The 19869-nt window shown below is 42.4% G+C and overlaps 3 protein-coding genes across 3 annotated transcripts; all 3 read right to left on the reverse strand.

The window, feature by feature from the left end:
• Positions 1 to 169: 169 nt before the first annotated feature.
• Positions 170 to 5510, reverse strand: LOC141909727 (bystin-like). The gene is made up of 9 exons (XM_074800319.1): positions 5261 to 5510; positions 4579 to 4667; positions 3999 to 4131; positions 3483 to 3615; positions 2911 to 3053; positions 1860 to 2036; positions 1638 to 1703; positions 1113 to 1321; positions 170 to 437 (listed from the first exon to the last, which is right to left on the reverse strand). Exons 1-9 carry the CDS (start codon positions 5426 to 5428, stop codon positions 206 to 208), a joined length of 1350 nt encoding a protein of 449 aa, XP_074656420.1. The 5' UTR covers positions 5429 to 5510; the 3' UTR covers positions 170 to 205.
• Positions 5511 to 8065: 2555 nt separating this feature from the next.
• On the reverse strand, positions 8066 to 10775 carry LOC141909839 (uncharacterized). The gene is made up of 2 exons (XM_074800486.1): positions 10683 to 10775; positions 8066 to 10268 (listed from the first exon to the last, which is right to left on the reverse strand). Exon 2 carries the CDS (start codon positions 10089 to 10091, stop codon positions 9195 to 9197), a length of 897 nt encoding a protein of 298 aa, XP_074656587.1. The 5' UTR covers positions 10092 to 10268; positions 10683 to 10775; the 3' UTR covers positions 8066 to 9194.
• Positions 10776 to 17056: 6281 nt separating this feature from the next.
• Positions 17057 to 19820, reverse strand: LOC141910110 (uncharacterized). Its single transcript, XM_074800825.1, has 2 exons — positions 19736 to 19820; positions 17057 to 18678 (listed from the first exon to the last, which is right to left on the reverse strand). Exon 2 carries the CDS (start codon positions 18652 to 18654, stop codon positions 17773 to 17775), a length of 882 nt encoding a protein of 293 aa, XP_074656926.1. The 5' UTR covers positions 18655 to 18678; positions 19736 to 19820; the 3' UTR covers positions 17057 to 17772.
• Between the last annotated feature and the right edge of the window lie 49 nt (positions 19821 to 19869).

Raw genomic sequence — 19869 nt, forward strand, 5'->3', positions numbered from 1 at the left:
CAACCAGTCTTAAGATTTTAGACCTCTCTTGGACTTATGTCAGGACTGTACAACTGAAAGTTAATACCGGTCTATAAAACATGCCCCACAAACACATCTGCATAAAACTCATTCTCCTGAATTGACCTGAGTTAAAACACAGATATAGTAAAACAAAAATTCAGCTCAACAATTTACGTATTTTATTTGTAACTATAAAACAGTTTTATTCGACACTCATCGCGGCGGTTGAAGGTTGCGTGGAGACGTCGTCGCGACACTTCGATTTAACGAGTTCTCGTCTGATCTCGGGAGTGATTTGCTCGTGCGTGTGCGCGCGTAGTACCTCCAGTAACATGTCCTTCTGTTCGCTCGACACGTCCGTTTTATAACGCTGCACGAACGTCAGAAAACTCTGATGCCATAAAACGGGCAGTTCTCGTTTATCGTGAAGAAATCTGCGAAATAAAGAAGAAAAATAAAATTCAGCGACGAAACATTAGAATCAAAGACGCCTATTTAGAGGAGATTGCTTGAATCCCCCTATGACATCATCAAATAACTGCTTATAGACACTTTCATGAAGGATGACTGCATCCATATGATGAGAGCTGCCAACTGTTTTTCTTGACGAGAAATACTGATTTGATTTGTTCGATGCATACGGAAATGATGTTGCCGAGGGTCTAACTGTTGATTACTGATTAATTGGACACATTTTCTTTCATGTTTCAATGAAATGTTACTGAAAAAATTCAATTTGTTACTGATAGCACTTTTCAGAGGTAGGCAGCCTTGTATGATTGGTAACATCATCCAATTACCCTTACACAGAACAAATTACTTCCCTGGTAATCTCCCAATGACATCATCAAATTACCACCGGATACTTTAATCTCTGCCTGCCAATAAACCTTTTTGGCATTATCAAATTACATGTACTCCGGCAGACCCTTCGTTCCAGAAAAGATGGCTACCTCGGTCAAAACAAATGAAGGTATTCTGGATAAGTGCTCTGCAACGTCATCAGACCATCAATGGTTTACAAAAAATGGCTTTTATCTAGATGTTTAACGGAGATGAGGGGAGGAGAGGGTAGAGAGTAGGGGACGACGATGAGGGGGCGAACTTACTTGTAGAAGTGGTAAACGACGGCGTCGACCACACGGAACGGTAACGCGTATTTTTTATCGAGCAGTACTCTCAGGAATATACTGTTTGCGCCGTTGTAGTCCATCTCGGCTACTTTCAAGATGGCCGCCGCTGAGTGCAACATCGGTATCGAACACTTGCCGAGCACGCTCGACAGAATAACCGCCTCTCGCAGCGTACACGTACCCGACTGAAATATACGAAATATTTGACCGTTAAATCCGCTTATGACATATCGAGAATTGCTCCAAAAATATGGCTGGGAGTCCAGAAATGATCATACTACAGATACTTCAAGCAAAGATGGCGGGAACATGATAGAATTGATAAATAGATGGTGATTATCGAATTAACTCAACGTATATTTCCAGAAAGATGGCTCCCTCAATAAATTCCCTCTATGACATCATCTAACTAACACGATATATTCTAGGAAAGATGGCTGCATCCTTAAATCTCCCCCCCCCCCCCCCCCCGATGACATCATTGACACTTCATACACCTACCTCACAGATCGGCAAGAGAATTCCTTTGAAAAATGCGGCAGGTTTGAAAAGCGCTTTCTTCAAGGCCTAAAAATAGCAATAACACATTGAGAAAATATTTTTGATGTGCTTTATATTAGGTTCAGATTTGAGTGGAGTTTTATTCAGACTCCGTGGAGTCCGCCTAACAGTAGTAAATAGAAGCACCTATTGACTCTGCGAAGTCTTGGCCGCCGTACATACCATGTATAAATGAAAGTTGAGTCGCTTATATTCGACTATGTCGTCTCTGATTCGCGGTAGTAAAACCAGATTAAAAAACCGTTGCGCCATTTTGGCGTTGAGGTTTGATGTGAATATTCTGGTCGCCTGGTAGACCGCGGCGGCTGACCACGTGTCTGGTTCCGTAAGGTATAATATCTAAAATAGAGAGGAATTTGTTTAGTAAGCGGCAGCCTGAAATCGGCACACCCTTCAGACATTCAGCACTGAAGTGCGAACAAACTGTTTTTGATAAGTAGTACATTTTCTATCAATGGTGAATTCCTGAACACAAAAGTGACATGCGCGCGTTCAGTTTTTGAAAGTGTGCTGATAAAATGTCTAATGCCTGGTGTTTGTAGTTCATTTCCGATTAGAAATTTCCTGGTATTTGTAGATCTGAACACCTGAGGTGAATGGTCAATTATTAGTTGAAATTGTCCCGACGAGAAATGCCTGCCTGGTGTTCGTAGTTCATTTTCAATTGAAGGAGACTCAGTTTAAGCGCTATTATACACATGTTAAGTCTGGATGATCACTATGAAAGAGTGCCGATTAAATGTCCGATGTTTGTAGTTCATTTTTAATTGAAAATGTCTGTATTGTCGGTATATTATTAATTTCGATTAAAAGATCATCGTGTTTACGTTGAAATGCTGGAAGTTAATTCAATCTTGAAAATTTAATTTGAGTCTTAACCCTTTCAGTGCGTCTACAGCGCAGTGCGGTGTACAAATCAGTGATGGATTTTGCTAGTACACTGCACTGCGGTGTATCGATTTAATTAGTAATTACTAATTAGTTCTCTTGAAAGATGGCAGCACCTGTCAAACATAGTGAAATATTAATAACTAACGATACACCGCGCCAGGGTGTAGACGCTCTGAAGTGGTGTTATTCAACACACTAGGGTGGAATTTTTCAGAATTTTCAAATTATCTTCAGCACTATAGGGTATTAATTAGTCAGCACTGAAAGGGTTAATAACACTTCGTGAAACCAGCCATGCACCCGCCGTCAATGTAGTTCGTACCTGTTCCCAGTTGCGTAGGGCCGGTATTATTTTGAACGCTTTCGGTAGTTTTCCGCTGCGATATTTCTGTAATATCTGTTTGATGCTGCGGTAGATATTGACGACGCGGTCGTCCAACTGTTGCATTTGTAAACTGTCCTGATCTAGAAATAAGAATTGAAATTCGATTAATCAAGGAGATATAGGAAATGAGATTCCTTAAATAGTAGAAAATGTGTTTTGTAAAAATACGACTTTATCTAGGGTGGATCTAGGATTCTTCGAATGAAGTGGACCTGTGAATTGGGGCACTCAATTTGAAAAGGGCAGATTTGGTAGACTGCAAGCGAAACATCCGTCGTGGTTTTTGTTGGCCCTCCCACAGAAGATACAGGACAAAAAGGGACTTTTTCTGGTCCTTAACGGAGCATATATGAATTTATTTTTTGTCTTTTTAAGATTTTCTTTGCAAAAAATTTTTCTAAGATTTTTTTAAGAGCCCATTCCAATTTTGAAACGGTTGGACTAGTCGACCTGGTCTAAAATTTGCCCTTGCTACTCTTGGCAGTTGGTTTGCGTTCGACGCTTCGTACCTGTCATGACGGTTTGAATTTCCGTCTGTTTTTCAGTGATTTTTTCCATGATAATATCGGCGAGCGTTCGGCCCTGCGGAGCTTCTTTAGACATAAACATCTCCATCGCGCGTTCGTCGTCCTCGTCGATTTCCTACAAACATTTTTTTTGCAAGACATTTACAAATTTGATTTAGCGAAATCTTTCCTTTTTTGAACAAAATCTCACGCTAATGTTTGTTTTTGTTTAAGGCAAAATTTCAATTGTTGATTTTTCACATATAATTCTAAATACTATCAGGATCTGTCTTTATTCAATATGAAAGTGCCCCTTTCAAGGTCAAACATGCCATTTTTTCTTGAAATGGAACTGTCCCTCAAAAAGTTCCGAACATTCCTCAATAGTAGAATTAAACTAAATTTGGCTGTCTCAAAAAAATAAATTTTATGAATTAACTAAACATTATGAATAATTAAGGACACATAGGAACCCTGATAGAACTGAAAATAGTTGAAGTTATGAATTTTCGAACTCACGATCGCCTCATACTCATACTGCTCCTCATTTTCTGACAGATCATCATCGTCGTCATCAGAATCTCTTCGCGTACTTCCGGTCGTGCCGCCTAGTGTCACCGTCTTCTGCTGCTTAGGTTTCTGTTTACTGCCGCTATGAAATCCATAATGAAAACAGTTTACATTTCTAGAAATTGTGACCCCGAGCTGGAGGGCTGCACACAGTGTAATAAGCAATAGTTTTTATCCATTGATTTCAATTAGGATCTGACTAATGATTAGAATTCGGTTCCAAGAGTTTCCTTTATAGAATTTCGAGGTTTAATTAGTGTGCTAATTTTGAACCTGTACATAAAGTTTACCAATACGGCATATTTTAGTTAAAACTATATCGCCCATCTCTGGATCGAAAACGATTAGGCTTAGAAAATAGGGTCCTGTGAGATTTTAGTTTATATAGGTTTGGATTAGGGAAACAGCTGGGTTGGGAAAAGAATTAGATCGCGGGCTTTAATTCATTATAACTCTCAAGTTCAAGCTAGACCCGATGGTCTAGATTAATATCAGCATGGGTTCGAATCGTTCCTCCGAGGATGCTGACCTCTTGTCGATGCCATATTCCTCTTCTAGTTGTTGCTGTTGTTTTCGAGCTTGTTCCAGAATTCGCTTCGATAATTTATCGTCGACAAACTGAAATGAAACAACAATTCACCACTGAACAGAAAATTCACCTCTTGTTCAAACTGCAGCAATACAGAATGGTTTAGGGTCCATATTGTAAAGGGCAGCGAATTTTAGGGGTCTTAAGCCTGGGTGTAGTGTCAGTAACCTGTCTGTGGTTTAGAATCAAAATCGGGTATTTCTGCTGACTAGGTCTTAACTAGTTAGTAACCTATTCGTTGGTGGGAAGCTTTTTATGATCGGATGGGCTTATACCAACGTGAAAACATCCGATCTTGAATCTTAACCACAGACAGGTTACTGACTAGAGATTTAAACAAGGTCGAGTCCCAAATTTCGTGGTTATTATAGCGCTATTGCACTTTCGTACCCCCCTCCCAAAAATTTTTATTTCTGCATATTATTTATCAGGGAGGTCTAGACAATCAAAATAAATTACTTTTCATGTCGAAATTCCAAATCTTTTTGGGACCGATTTTGAGGGCCAGATTTTTTAAAACCCTGGCCTGCCTCGAATGAACATTTTTGGGAGGGGGTACGAAAGTGCAATAGACCCGTTATTATTCTAATCTCGGTCATAATCAATCCTTTTAATTAATTACCTGATCATCCGTATCAGTTTTTCTGACTCGATCCGTTTTCGCTCGACCCCCGGGAGTTCTCACTGATTTATCCTCCAACATCTGCTCTGATAGCGGCACACTACTATTATTCCCCGTAGTAGTTTCGACCCCTCCTCCTCCTCGGCGAGATTTCTTCGTTTTTCCCATCGTTTCAAGTCAGAAAATGTGTTTTTGACGGCGAAATTGCGTGAAAATTAAAAACACGACTTTCTGATAATCGACCGGTGCACCACCTATGATCGGGATTACTCGCTTGCCGCTTGACTAAGGAGCAACTAAAACGAGGACCCGGCTAATTTTAAAACGAACCCCACTGCAACCGGTGGCGGCTTGGTCGCGACCAAAGTTGCCGATCCCAGTTTCAGTTTTTGACGTAATTAGATTAATGCTGATGATCATGCTGAAGTTTGCATGAAAACTAGTATCATCTTGCCTTGAATTTTGTCCCAATGTAAGGAGATTTGTCGTTCCCGGCTCTCCACACCAGAGTGTCCAACGCATCTCGGTGCCTCCTAGTGGTTTTAAACCACTTCAGAAGTATATTCAAAAAGTGGACTCCCAGATCTCCTACAAGATCTTCGCACCTTGGGCATTCGCAGGTACATCCTCCGAAGCAGAAGTGACTGGACCGTAGTCAGTAACCTGTCTGTGGTTTAGTTTCACGATCGGATATTTTCACAAACCACGTTGGTAAAAGCCCATACGATTATAAAAAGCTTACCACCAACGATTCGGGTAACTAACTAAACGGACCAATGTGTTCTTCCAAAGGGTTCGTATATGAGGGTATTAATAAAACTATAATCCTGTGTCTTTGATATGTGGTAGACATATCACTAACAGATTATCGTTTTTACAGCAACTTTGATGCCACATGTGAGTTTGGTCAAAAACGGATTGATCGGGCATTGAGAAATTCGCCATGAACTACTGGAATCCGGTTAATTTGGGACATACAAAATTCACCCGGTTTACGGGAAATCCGGCTAAAAGTCATTTTCTTGTATGAACAAAATGGACTGGTTAGGCTAAAAAAAATTTATACCTTGTTTCTCCGCTCTGCTGAGCTTAAATGTTGACCCGGCCGGCCGCCTATCTACCCTATACATTACTTTTTTTTAAATCGTGATCAATTTTACCATAACAGACCCGGCCGCTATAGAAATGAACTGTTTATAAATTTTATCATATTTTACAAAAATGACCCGGCCGCTGCGGAGAAACAAGGTATCATTTTTGTTTAGCCTTAATACTGGTCGAATTAAACCAAAATCCGGATTATGCTGATACGGATTAAGCGGGTTTGACTGTATCTGCATTCAATTTGATTTCATCTCCGTTCATTGAAACTGTCCAGCCGTGAATTCCACCATCAGTATTAAAGTTATTTTTGAGTTGTTAGGGAGAATAAGAAATCTTTTACGTTAGGCCTATGCTAATAGCACAGTTGCGGATCTCCCCTTTTTCGAAAATCCCAATTTCACACTCTGATCCGGAGTGTGACCTTGGAATTTTCTCCCGGAGGCATTTCGTTTAGAAAATGGTAATTGTGCGCATATATCATTCCCAAGGGCAGATCCAGGGGCAGAATTTGACAGCCGTCTTTAATTGAAAAGGGCAACACTTGACGATCCATGTCGTCAAACCAGCGTCGAAGAAGGGGGCCGTTGGTCCTCTTCCAATACAATTTGAAAAATTGAAGCGTTGAGATGCAGATCTGAGAGGTCCAGAGCTATTTATGCTAAAAAAAAATTAGAATTATTTTCAGTTCTATTCTTCAACATAAAATACAACAAATTCCCACAACATATACAGTAATACTTATGAAAATTGTTGCCGTTTAGTAAAATATAAGTCGCACAATCACGAAATCGAAAAACGTTTAATATATCATACAATCTATACTATAAGCGGCAAGGCGTCTTAACTTTGTAACGCGTAATCTCCGTTCGTGTGGCTCCGATTACCCGTTGAGTGGTATGGATTGAAAGAGGATGGTCTGATCTGTGTTTTAGAATCGATTTCGTGCCGATACGATAAAGTTTAGGTAGACTTTTGTATCATTTAAGTTTGGACGCTCCGCGTGACGTCACTGCGCGCGCTGATCAAAACAAACATTTGAGCGTCGGTTTTTGTAAAGTGTGCTTGACTACAGAGACGCGGGTGACCTCAATTCTGGGGATCTAATACATGTAGTGGAGATTACTGCGATGCGGTGAGCATCAGCTGTTGCTTGGCTTTTGACTACCGAGACGCCGGTGACCTCCTCTCTCTGCCTGGAATCTAGTAGTGGAGACTGTATGTATTCGAGCTCACCACAGCGCCACTTCCCAAAGAAATGCATGCCAATCCATTCTTCTAAGAATCACCGAGATTTAATAGCCTGATCTATTATTGTTTTCGGATTGAAAGGTATGAAAGAGTAATTCCAGATACGTCCCTGTTTTGCCATTACATTTCCTCTTCTTCGATATTTTTTCTAATTCCAGACTTATAGTGTATATTTCATATCGATAAATAAATATATATATATATATATGATATTATATTACATATTATTATATATTTTATTATTTTTATCCGCACCTTAGTGATTTATTATAATCCGTCCGCCAGGACGGGTAGTTTGCTAGTCTATCCTATTATATTACATACTATTATATATTATATTATTTTTATCCGCACCTTAGTGATTTATTATAATCCGTCCGCCAGGACGGGTAGTTTGCTAGTCTATCCTATTGTATTACATATTATCATATATTATATTATTTTTATCCGCACCTTAGTGATTTATTATAATCCGTCCGCCAGGACGGGTAGTTTGCTAGTCTATCCTATTGTATTACATATTATCATATATTATATTATTTTTATCCGCACCTTAGTGATTTATTATAATCCGTCCGCCAGGACGGGTAGTTTGCTAGTCTATACTATTTATATTATATATTTTATTATTTTTATCCGCACCTTAGTGATTCATTATAATAATCTACCCGTCCGCCAGACGGGTGGTTTGCTAGTAAATATATAAGCTTTAATGCGAATATAATATAGTATTATAAAATATGTCAGAGTCGAAACAATTGGTGAAGCGCAAAGCCGAAAAATCCCATTTTCGCCAAGATTCAAGTAAACGAATTGATAATATATGGCTGCGTGAGTGTCCCTTCAACCCGACGATTTAATTTTAGACGTACAAGATACATATATATCCGTTGTTAGTTTCCTCTAACATGTGAATTACGATGTTGTAATCCTTCGATGAAAAATAAATACTTCATTCGATCCCCTTTCATAATTCGTGAGAATTTTTATCTAGTCTTCTGATTTTGATAATGAAAAATGGTTATTCTTTATCCGTAGATCGCGTCGTTTAGTTTCTAATGATCCGATTTTCCTTAAGATGGCGAATGGGTGTAAAGACACATTTTACCGCAATGATTTTGTGGATGCCCGACATTTCGCCGCATAAACATCCTCGCCGGCAGGGATTCGAACCTGATGGCATTGAGGCTCGCCGCGGTACGAAACCCTGCCACACTAGACCCAGCGCGCAGTTACACGCGCAACTTAGATAATGAGATTTGGGTCATTTATTAGCCAATAAGAGATCCCATTTTATTTTAGCTCTGGTTTTTCCAAATTATCCGTGAAATTTGCCTCAGCGATTATGCAACGAGCCTGATTGTGGTGCGAATAGTTTTCGCGCGGCAAACCTGCGCGTGTTCCTGCGCACCCTGTCTAGTGTGGCAGGGGTTCGTCCCGTGTCGAGCCTAGCGATGCCAGCAGGTTCGAATCCCTGCCGAGGGAGAATGCTATCAACTGAATTTATGACGGTATCAAATCGACCCAAGAGTTAACAGGGTCTTAAGACCCACGAATCGGTGTTTTCTCGTCTTTAAGTTCTTCAGGCGTTTCTGGCCAGTAAGACGTTTTCCAGTGTCGCAGGCAACATCGGGAACCCATAACTATATACGACATGTTTACGGATGATATCCTGAATTTGTGCGCGCGACTTTTCCAGTAAAGTATCTATGTCTCGACCTGCGATGAACGTCACTATCGCGTCGCCCATCTTACGAATGGCTGCGTCATGTGCGCTGATGCACGATCGGGCTGGTTGCAGAGCTAGGTGCATCATAAGTGCGCCCTCGTCGATAGAGCGCGAAACCGCCGTCATCTTAGCAGCTTTCGTGCGTAGGAGTTCATCTAGGTCAACTAGGTTTTGGGGCATGAATGGACCGTCGCCGGCAAGGGCTCGTAGTCCTCGTAGTACGTTCCAAAACGCCGTGTTGTTCGTTGCAGTCACGAACACTCGCCCACGCGCGTTAGCTAACTTGTAGAGCGAGACTTCCAAAACATCCCCCGGATCGTCGAAGTAATAGAGCACGTGCGAGAAAACGATCAAATCGTAGAAGTCGTTCGGTAAGAAAGAAGGCGCCGCCTCGCTAGAGAACTCACGTTTATAGACCTCGGATTCGAAGTTGTACTTGCTGGCGAGTGTATTCATTCGAGTCTCCAGCTCCCGTGCCATAGCGTCGTTTGGTTCAATACAGTCCATGCGTTCGAAACTCACTTCATCGCCGAGTTCGGTCACCACGTCTTCCAACAAATATCCGTGAGCCGAACCGACTGATAGCAGCCTCAAACCTCTCCGCCTGTCGTTGTCTGTTGTCTCCAGTACGTCGCTAGCAGTCTGACGGACGGCACGAACGGCTTCACATAATCTCTTCTCCGCGAAAGTAGCTTCGCTGTGATGCAAACGGAGTGACCGGAAAGCGTCGCTGTATTTTAGACCATTCATCTCGTGCAACGAGATAGAATTAACAGTTCTACAATAGTATATGAATTGCGGGCGCGGTGCGCTTTCTTAGACTGGTTTTGCTCTAACACGTATCCGGATTACGTATATAGCATCTCAGACCGACTCGGAGTTTCTCGGTTTGTAACGAAACGAGTACCAATTTTCTGTCCTTAAGTACTGAAAAAAATTATATAACTTTTCAGCTTAAATTCAGACCTGGTCAACTGCGCCACAAACTACTTAATTTACGCGTTGTGTGGCCTATAGAGCGCCATATACGCCTGTGATCTCGACTTTTACGTAAGCTACATGTATTCGTGCACAAAACGTGGTAGGCGCACAATAGAAATTACTTGATCAAGCATATGACAGACGATATACAGACATTAAGAGAGAAAAAAAAACAAATAAACAGCAATTCTTCAGCCGTAGTCATCTTATGATGATTTAATAAATTTTTAATTACTACGTATGTGTAATTTCGGTATCGCCGACGAACGGCGGACCAAGATTTTGCAAAGGTCAAACGGCAAAAAACTTCGTGGCAATTATTCGGAAAGCCGATCAATATCAATTCTAGTCGAACTTTACCTCGATATTCAGCCTGATTACTCCAAGTTTGAACTAATGATGGTGATCATGACGCGTTGCTGTCTGCAAGTTGTGCGGACGCCAACACAGCTGCACACACATTTCGCAATATGCGACACATGTTAGTGGCATATTCATAGAAAACTCTACCCCAGAAAATTCTAGATTAAACCCGATCCAATGAATTTACATAAATAACGAATAAATAATCGATAAAAATCTCTACAAATCGAATAATTTCTCGAAGGTTCGCAGTATATAGATATTTAAAATGCACCGGGTGTCCAGTCAGTGATTTGAAGACGATTGTTTGGAGCGACAGACGTTTTAAAGCGATTGTTGGATTTAGTGAATAGCAGACGATGTTTCCACGTTTCCCCGTTTATGAATTTGAAGAAGGGGGCGCATCGGCGATGCCCCCCATATTCGACTCGATGATGCGCGAATCTTGGAATAACTGGGACGACATGATGGCAGAAATGCAGCAACATTTCGGGCCAGAAAATCATTGCCAGTGGCAGCGCCGTCGCCCAAGAGACGAGCGAGGCTCACCGAGACATCCCAGGGGTAACAGGAGAGGCAATTATGAAGGATGTCAAAGGGGACGGTACAACGCGCCTCCTAGCGGCGATCCGTCTGAGCAAACGACATCGGCGATGTGGTCGATGAAGATTCGCTTGCCCGGGTTTCGGGCGGCGGATATTGAAGTGAGAATCGCAACCGAAGATCCGCGCAGATTAGTGATCAGAGCGGCGCGCAGATTCTCCGACCAAGACGACCGCGAAGTGATCAGGCGAATTCAAATACCGGACGATGTCAATAAAGAAACGATTAGAACCGTTTTCAACGTGGGCGAGGCGATTTTGAGGATAATCGGCGTTCGAACGACGGTCTCGGCACCGCCGCGAGGTGCCGAGCAGAAAGCTGGTCCCGAACCTGAGTCGAGGATGCGAAACCGATCTGAGCGGAGGCGTGAGCAAAGATCTTCAGGAGAACCTGTTATTATCCCAATTACACGCGGCCCGAGCGCTCCACCGTTTGACACAGACACCCAGACGCGCGAAGAATCGGCGCCTGGTTTCCCCGCTAGTGATGGCGATGATGGTAACTCTACAACCACACTCGCCACAGTGGCCATTGATGACGGCTTCAATCCTGACGACATCAAAATCGACGTCATGAACGGTACGCTGTCACTGCACGGTCGACACGACGATAGACAGGGGGTTCTCCTCATATGACAAGGGCACTTTATTGCTCGTTGAAAGCATCCCGGCGAGCGCCGGAGGCGCGATGCTCATGCAGGGGGTCCTCCAGAAAATTCTGAAAAATAAGGCACACTTCTATGCAATTTTAGTGCATATTACTGCTTTAAGAAGTAATGTGGACTTTCGTCATAGATGAATGTCGGGTGGAATTTTTCATGTGATTTTCAAAAGGGCATTTGGTCACAAAAGGGGGCTCGGAACGCCCCCAACTCCTCTGGATACGCCCCTCCGGTGCCTGCGCGATTCTTCATCCGGCTAAATTTGGCTTTATCGTTAAATGCCAATTAGCAGGTACGAAGCCATGCCCCGAAGTTCGGATTATAGGTATCATAATGCTTGCTTGCAGTCTCATGCGTCAATATTTTCATGCTTCCAGCGTCGTGTTACAGACAGTTAATCGGGAAATTAAAAATGAACCTTTGAATTGTCACTACGTCAACTATGCACTGAGCGACTGCCCCCTAGACTCCACTAGAGTTAACTCTTTGTAACGATTAACTATCTTTAACCTAACTCACGACTGTAAAACTGGATCCAGGATTTCACTCGGTCTTCTACTATTCATTTATACACATGCTTCACTCATGATGACGTCGTATGATGCTAGATTTATAGGCGGCATAAGTGCGAATCAGTGGCACTGAAAAAAACGACCGCTAGACAGACGACCAGCGAGGACTCGTTTCACCAGCTATCCCGCGAGCATATCAATTGAGAGATTCATTTTGAATGAATTTTCATCTAGATTTATAGCTTCCCACTTAAAAATAGTTTCCTGGTCGTTTGTGGCAAGCTTTTGTACATCATGGGATGGGCTTACACTAATGTGGTTAATGAAAATATCCGATCGTGAAACAAAAAACCACATACCGGGTACAGGTTACTGACTAGCTTTCCCATACGCGAGATTAGGCAAATCATGTCTCTTTGTAATCAGATTGGTCTTCAGGGTTCAATGTGTATTCATCGAATTCGTAGAATCTCGGAAATCATGAATAGATTTTAATCGAATCTGAGAAGATTCTGGCAGTCCGAATGCACACTAGCAAACATGAGTGATGGATCTTCACTTTTGCCACAAGTGAAAACCTCGATTGCCACAGTTGAACGAGTCCTCATAAGAATCCGACAGACAAGAACACAGATTATCGATTTCTTTTTTATACAGCGTTAAACAATTTTAATTTTTAACAAAAACCAAAAAATATGGCAACATTTTTTTTTCAAATATTGAATCATTTTAAACACATATTAAGAGACACATTCTTAAACGAATAGAATAAATAAATGTTCTAGGAATGAAGCGAGGATGAAATGAGAATATATCAACTTATTCTAGAATGGCCCTCCACCCCGCCCAACGGAGCCCCATTTTGCGTGATTAAAGCTTAAAACGAAGGTTTAATCATTTCCATGGTTTGTAGCAGTAAGTAAGGCTGAAGCAAAAGTGGGGAACTTTTCAGCGCATTTGATGCCAAAAAAGTAGCACGTTGATTTTCGTTGAATCGCACCCCAATGCTGTACATCCTCTGCGCATCATGATTTGTCGAACTACAACAAAACGCTTTGCACAAAACCTTTACTTACTACATGTAAAAAGAAATGATACCTTGTTTCTACTTGAATTGGCAGGTTTGGTAAACTGCGATCAAGTTCATAATCATTTCTTTAGCTGCTGGGTCACAGCTAGCTTGATCATGATTTTAAAGAAGTTATAGAGCACTGGGTGGTGCGGCTGTCAACCTGCTGTCCGTGCCCAACCCCCTCAGACCATCACCTTACCAATGGCGAAGTCCGGACGAACACTTTTTTCACAAATGGTGAATGACTGCCTAAAATCGATGGTTAACCCATGACACCTCGATTCATTTTGAAAGAAAAATGTCGGGGTACTGCCAGCCACAGGGCGTGGCAACGCTTTGACAAGCATTTTGGAAGAAAATGGCAAATGTCAGCGGGTGTGTGTGTACAGACAATAGGTTGATAGCTGCATTAGACAGGCGGCAGGCCGGGTCACCAGTGATTTTGGTCATTGGTGATTTTTCAATTTTCCCAAATCGAAAATGAGGCCTTCATAAAAACGAACAGATACGATCATGCTGAAGTCAACATTTCAATGGTAACTTGTTGATGAAGGTGATTCTCAAGGGAAATCGCTAAAGAAAGTTGCCCCTATCAAATGCAATTCGAGAAATGTAGATGAATTTCCCAAATATTTCCCCAAAGATTTGACGAAAATTTCTCCTATTCCCAAATATTTCCAAACTGGCAATTATTATTTCAAAATTTCCAAGTTTTTCCTTATTTCCCTGTTCTGTGGGAGCCATGTTAAATTTTCGAAAAAGTAAAATAAGGGCATTGAAAATTTCTTGAAAAGTGGACTCTCTACGAACCATGTCAATGAATGAGAAAACCAGGGTATCATTTTCTCTGAGTAAACCAGGTAGGGTCGACCAAATTGAGAAAATCTAGACAATCGCAATGTTGAAAATTTCAGATTTAAAAAATTCGCCCGACATACTGGTAACGGATACTAAGGGTTCGTAAACTTTTTCAAAATTAACTACTTTTACGTAAATTACATACGTTGTAAATGTACCCAATTTTCCGAAATCGAGGACTGCCATCGAAAAAAGTACACGCAAAATCCTACACCCCAAACACACTCATTTTGATGATCGTTAAATCACAGGGTCCCTACAGATCAGTCATTCTTGGATATAAGGAGTATTAAGGTGAAAATTTCAAGTTTCAAGTTTCGAAAAAGTGTCCCCAACACCCAATCAATCACTGTAGACTCCTTCCAAATCGGTACCATTTATCACAGTGAACCATTAATTCACTGGTTTTGTAAGAAAATGTCTATCGTTAAGACTACCTAAACTCGTTTTGTAATTTGGTAACCGCCTGATTCGGTAAAAACAAATCCCAACTGTCCCGATTTAGGTGTAGGCTAGTCTACTGAACAACTACAAACTAGAAGTCATCTAAATGCCTTTTTTAAAAATTGAAGGAGTCTTAAATGAGTTTAACCCTTTCAGTGCTGGCTAATTAATACCCTATAGTGCTGAAGATTATTTCATAATTCTGAAAAATTCCACCCTAGTGTGTTGAATAACGGGAATACAGCTATAGTGCGTCTACACCGCGGCGCGGTGTATCATTGGTTACTAGTATTTCACTATGTTTGACAGGTGCTGCCATCTTTCAAGGGAGATAATTAGTAATTACTAATAAAATCAATACACCGCAGTGCGGTGTTCTAGCAATATCCATCACTGATTCGTACACCGCACTGCGGTGTAGACGCACTGAAAGGGTTAAGGCATTTCGCTCAAATTAACAGAGTTTAGAGCACCATTAAAAATATTTACCATTTAGAAGGAGTTTTTAAGGAATCAAGGAGTCGACAGGGGGCTCCGCTATTTGCGGGAGGTGAAGGGGCTTTTCACCGGATGATCGACACAATCTATACAAGCGCGTTTGAGTATATATCGACTGGCAGTGATATGAGAACAGGGTTTACATAATATATACTAAGTGACCCTTCCAGAAAATATGGCGTTTCCCCCGAAAATCCCAGTGTTCAAAATCAGCCACCCCTCATGAAATAACTGCTGCCCCTACCAGAGAGTGGATGTCAATATTCTATCAATGCCGATGATTGCTTTGAAATATATTGAGCGAATATGAAAAATAGAATCTAATTACAACCAAATTTAGCTAAATTTCTATTTCCAGAGGTATCGAAAGCCTTGATACTTCAGCGATGTCGAACTCGTAACAATGAATGCAGTCCTTCTCTAATTCCAGCAAATGGAAAACACTGAATCCCCCTGTGACATCATCACACGGTATATCTGAGGAAGCCAGATAAATAGACATTACACAATGATATGTCATAGGAAGCAGCCATTTTCAGGAAAATTCTGTTGATTTTAGAGAAGTGATCGCCTCCATAAATCCCCCTATGACAGCCGTAATTGATAATGTCATAGGAGGATTTATGGAGTCATAGGAGGATTTATGGCGGCAGCACTCTTTGGGGAAAGGACTGTAATTGAAGAAAGTATATTGATGATACGATGTATAGGGGATTTATGCAGCATCCACTTTTTCTGAGAACAGCCAAAAGGGCAATTTGATGATGTCATAAGGGGATTTTTGGAGGCAGCCACCTTTTACAAAATGAATATCGGACCGTTTAATGACGTAATAATGGGCTAATGAAGGCAGCTATGTTACCGTAATGATAAGAGTTGTAATCATATGATGATGTCATAGGGAGATTTATGGAATCGAGCCATCTTTACTGGAAGTGTCTATGGGATCGTCCATTGATTACGGAAGCGATTTACGCACCTGATGCGCGTACTACACGTAATAAATCGACGAGCCCTGTAACAACACAGAGGTTTGAAACATTCAACACCACAAAACACACACTTCAAATATCAAACCAATATAAATAATCTTTGGTCAGTTAGAAAAAAAAAATAAAGAATGGGCCAAGAAAATACAGCTAATTTGATGATTCGAAATATTCAGAAGTTCCCCTCCCCCGCCATAACGACCCGTCTAATCATAACACTTACTTTCATCTCAATTTTTAGTACGAATAAAACTTTTTCTAAAACTTTTCTAACAACACATTCAATGACACTACGATGATATTTATAATAGGTTCGTAACGCGGTCTCCGGTCCGGTTTCGAAAAACTGATTACCGATCATTTATACCGGCGCAGCATGTCAGCCGGCACGACCCGAAGAAGTCCGTCGTCCGAAATCATTTCAATTTCAATTTTCAACCTTAGAACCATCTTCCCCGACAGAGATTCGAACCCGATGGCATCAAAGCAGTACGACACCCTACCCGATGTGATTGTAGTCAATCGGAAATCCCGTTTTATTTTGGCCCGCGTTTTTCCATTTATAGTTTATTCGCAAAATTCGCCTCAGCGATTACACAACGGTCAATCAGATTGGCGCCACAAGTTTTCTTGCGGCGCATCTGCACACTCGGTCTAGCGTAGCAGGAGTTCGCGATGTAGCCGAGTGTAATGACGCCATCAGGTTCGAATCCCTGCCGGGGAGGATACCTCCGAACTATTTTTAAACAACCAAATAGAAATGTTATGAAACGAGCCTTGAAAAAAGATATACGGTAGAATACGCTTAGGTTCGATACACCTAACTCTCGGTTCGTACCGGCCCATTTGGGAATAAGAAAATACTTAGGGCCTAAACATATACGGAAGTACATAAGTCGGATTTCATTTGTTGCGCTCGGATAAAATCGCTTGGTCCAATTGAGAAAGCCAAGCGCATTTTGTTGCATGTCAGTGTTCTCCACAACAGGTTTCAGAGGGGTGGCCACCCTTCATTTTTACATCCACTGAGAATCTGCCACCCCTTATAAAATATCCGCTACCCCTACCAGAGCGGATGTCAATATTCCATCGTTGTTGATTTAAACGCTTTGAAATATATCGCGCTCGTGTGAACAATAGACGATTACACCAAAATTAAGCATGGATTTTCAGTATTTTTTTGGGGGGGAATTGAAAGCCTCGCTACTCGGCCGCGATGTCATAATGAAGCCCGTTTAAAATTCCCGCATATGGAGAACACCGCATGTCTAACTCAAATGAAAATTTGAAGTAAAGCTACGACCCCGAGGTGCCCCGTCAATCTGTTGAAAATTAGGTAATTGAAAATCATTCAGGCCTGAAATGAGGTCATCAAAATTCTTCTGTCACTAAACCGGCCTTTAGCCCGACGCGCATTACGAGTCTAAGTAGTAATGTTCAACGTTTGTCACTAGATAGCAGCGCTCATCGCTGTTTGATCGTTGACGTTCAGATCGCGCAGGTGATCACTCATCGTCTCGATCTCCTGTCGTTCTTGACGATCGGTCAACTGCAACTTCGCGACGTCCAAATCGTCCATCGACTTCGACCGATGAAACAGCGCGGTCAGCCCGCCGGGTTTCGACACGGCGGGCGACACCACCTGTGCGACGGACGACGCGGCAGCGCCACCGTTCAACGTCGTCTGCTCCTCGACCGATCGACTCAAACGCCCTCTAGGAAGTTCGTACGGTTTCTTTTTAGTCCACGACGAACGCTTGGCGCGACTGGAACGCGCCGCGCGCTGGCACCGGCGCCGGGGCGTGACCGTCACCCGCAAATGCGGCGGCGACATCACCTGCATCGGTTTCGAGCTGTCGTCCATTTCGACGACGACGTCGCTGCGCGAATATTCCTGAGCCTTCGGATCCGGTACGACGGGGGTAAACCCGCAATCGGCGATGAACGATAATCTACCGAGTTCGCGATTCGAACCCGGCGGCGGCACAGGACTCGATGGAAATCGCACGTCGGTCGATACCCCGATAACGTACTTCGGGTCCATTTGAACTATTTGAACGCCGGCGTCGACATCGTAAGACACCCCCGGCGAGTGAGGTAGAGCAGCAGATAAACCGGTCGCGGTGGTACTATTCATACGTATTTCTTTATCGGACTCGCTTTTGGCGCGGGCTCGGTCGGCGCGCTCGCGCAGGTATTGCCGTCGACTTTCCGTCACCGTGCTCAGCATGCCGAGTTCGTGTAACGCGTTGTCCAAATCGACGCCACCTGCTGGCGGCGACGCGCAACAATAACAGTTGTTTCGTCGGGATATCTCCATCGCCGGGAACATCGCGCGACCTGATCAACATGAACTCTGAAATAGAAAATTGCAGAAGATCAGCATAAATATTAGATTTTTGGGAAAATTGGAAATTCCATTAAATTCACCGGACTCCCCGTCATTACAATGCCCAAGACAATGCAGAAGATTTCTTGGGTGGACAGGTTGCCGCCGAGCGGTCACCTGTCTTTGTATTAAGCCAATCAGCTCAGCAGCAACCGGTCCGCCCTAGAGATTTTGGGCAATGCCATCGGCCAATGAAGGATTTGTGGCCAGGGTTTGTGTTCCTGTGAGCTTCGGTGGGAGGCACTCAAACAGTGGCAAGCGAGGATGGGCCTAGGGTGGCCTGTACTTGCTATAATAAACGTCCACAGTTGGGCTTGTGTTTGAAGTTTGGGGATGAATAGTAAATCAGATCATCCTGTATGTAACTGGGACATTGGATGATTTGAGGCTACTATTCATTCATCATCGCTTGCCAGGGTTTGATTGCCTCTCCCCGGAGCACATGTCAACACAAACCCTGGCTGCAGACCATTCATTGGTTTATTACAATGCCCAAGATTTCTTGGGCGGACAGGATGTCCACGAACGGCAACCGTTCTACGTATTAAGCAAATCGGATGCACCGAATTTCACCAACAGATTTTCTCTATCGATATCACGCATGTGATTGGCTAATACTGGTGGCTACTGAGCAGACGGCACCCTGTTCACTCTTGCGTTGGCTTGAGCAATCAAACCCTGGCAAAGCTAGGATGCCATTCACCTCAACAGACTTCAAACACGAGTAGGCCTACCGGTTGTGTGTGCCGCAGCCAACGCTACAACAGCGGTGAGGTTGTCCAATGAATAGGCCTAACGGTATGGTTAGTTTTTATCCTAAAAGCTTAATTAACTAATATTTGGAAATTCCTTATGAAGACATAGCCATAAATAGTCGAGATGCAAATATACGGTACACATAAAGACGAACGAAATACGAACAGACTAACTCGATAACACGCAAAATACGAGCTAAAAAGCTTCGAAAAACGGCGACGATCCGAGAAAATCAGGTCGAAATATCGATGAAAAAGTCGATAATTACTATCTTTTACTGGTGAAGTGGTCAAATATTCGCGTCGAGCTTCTGATCGCCGTAAAACGCTACATTTCATCGGTAACACAATCAGAGAAAACAGCCATCAAAACAAACTGGGAAATCTCGCGAGATTAAGGCTA

The sequence above is a fragment of the Tubulanus polymorphus genome, chromosome 8 (genome assembly GCF_964204645.1).
Source record: "Tubulanus polymorphus chromosome 8, tnTubPoly1.2, whole genome shotgun sequence".
Lineage (NCBI taxonomy): Eukaryota > Metazoa > Nemertea > Palaeonemertea > Tubulaniformes > Tubulanidae > Tubulanus > Tubulanus polymorphus.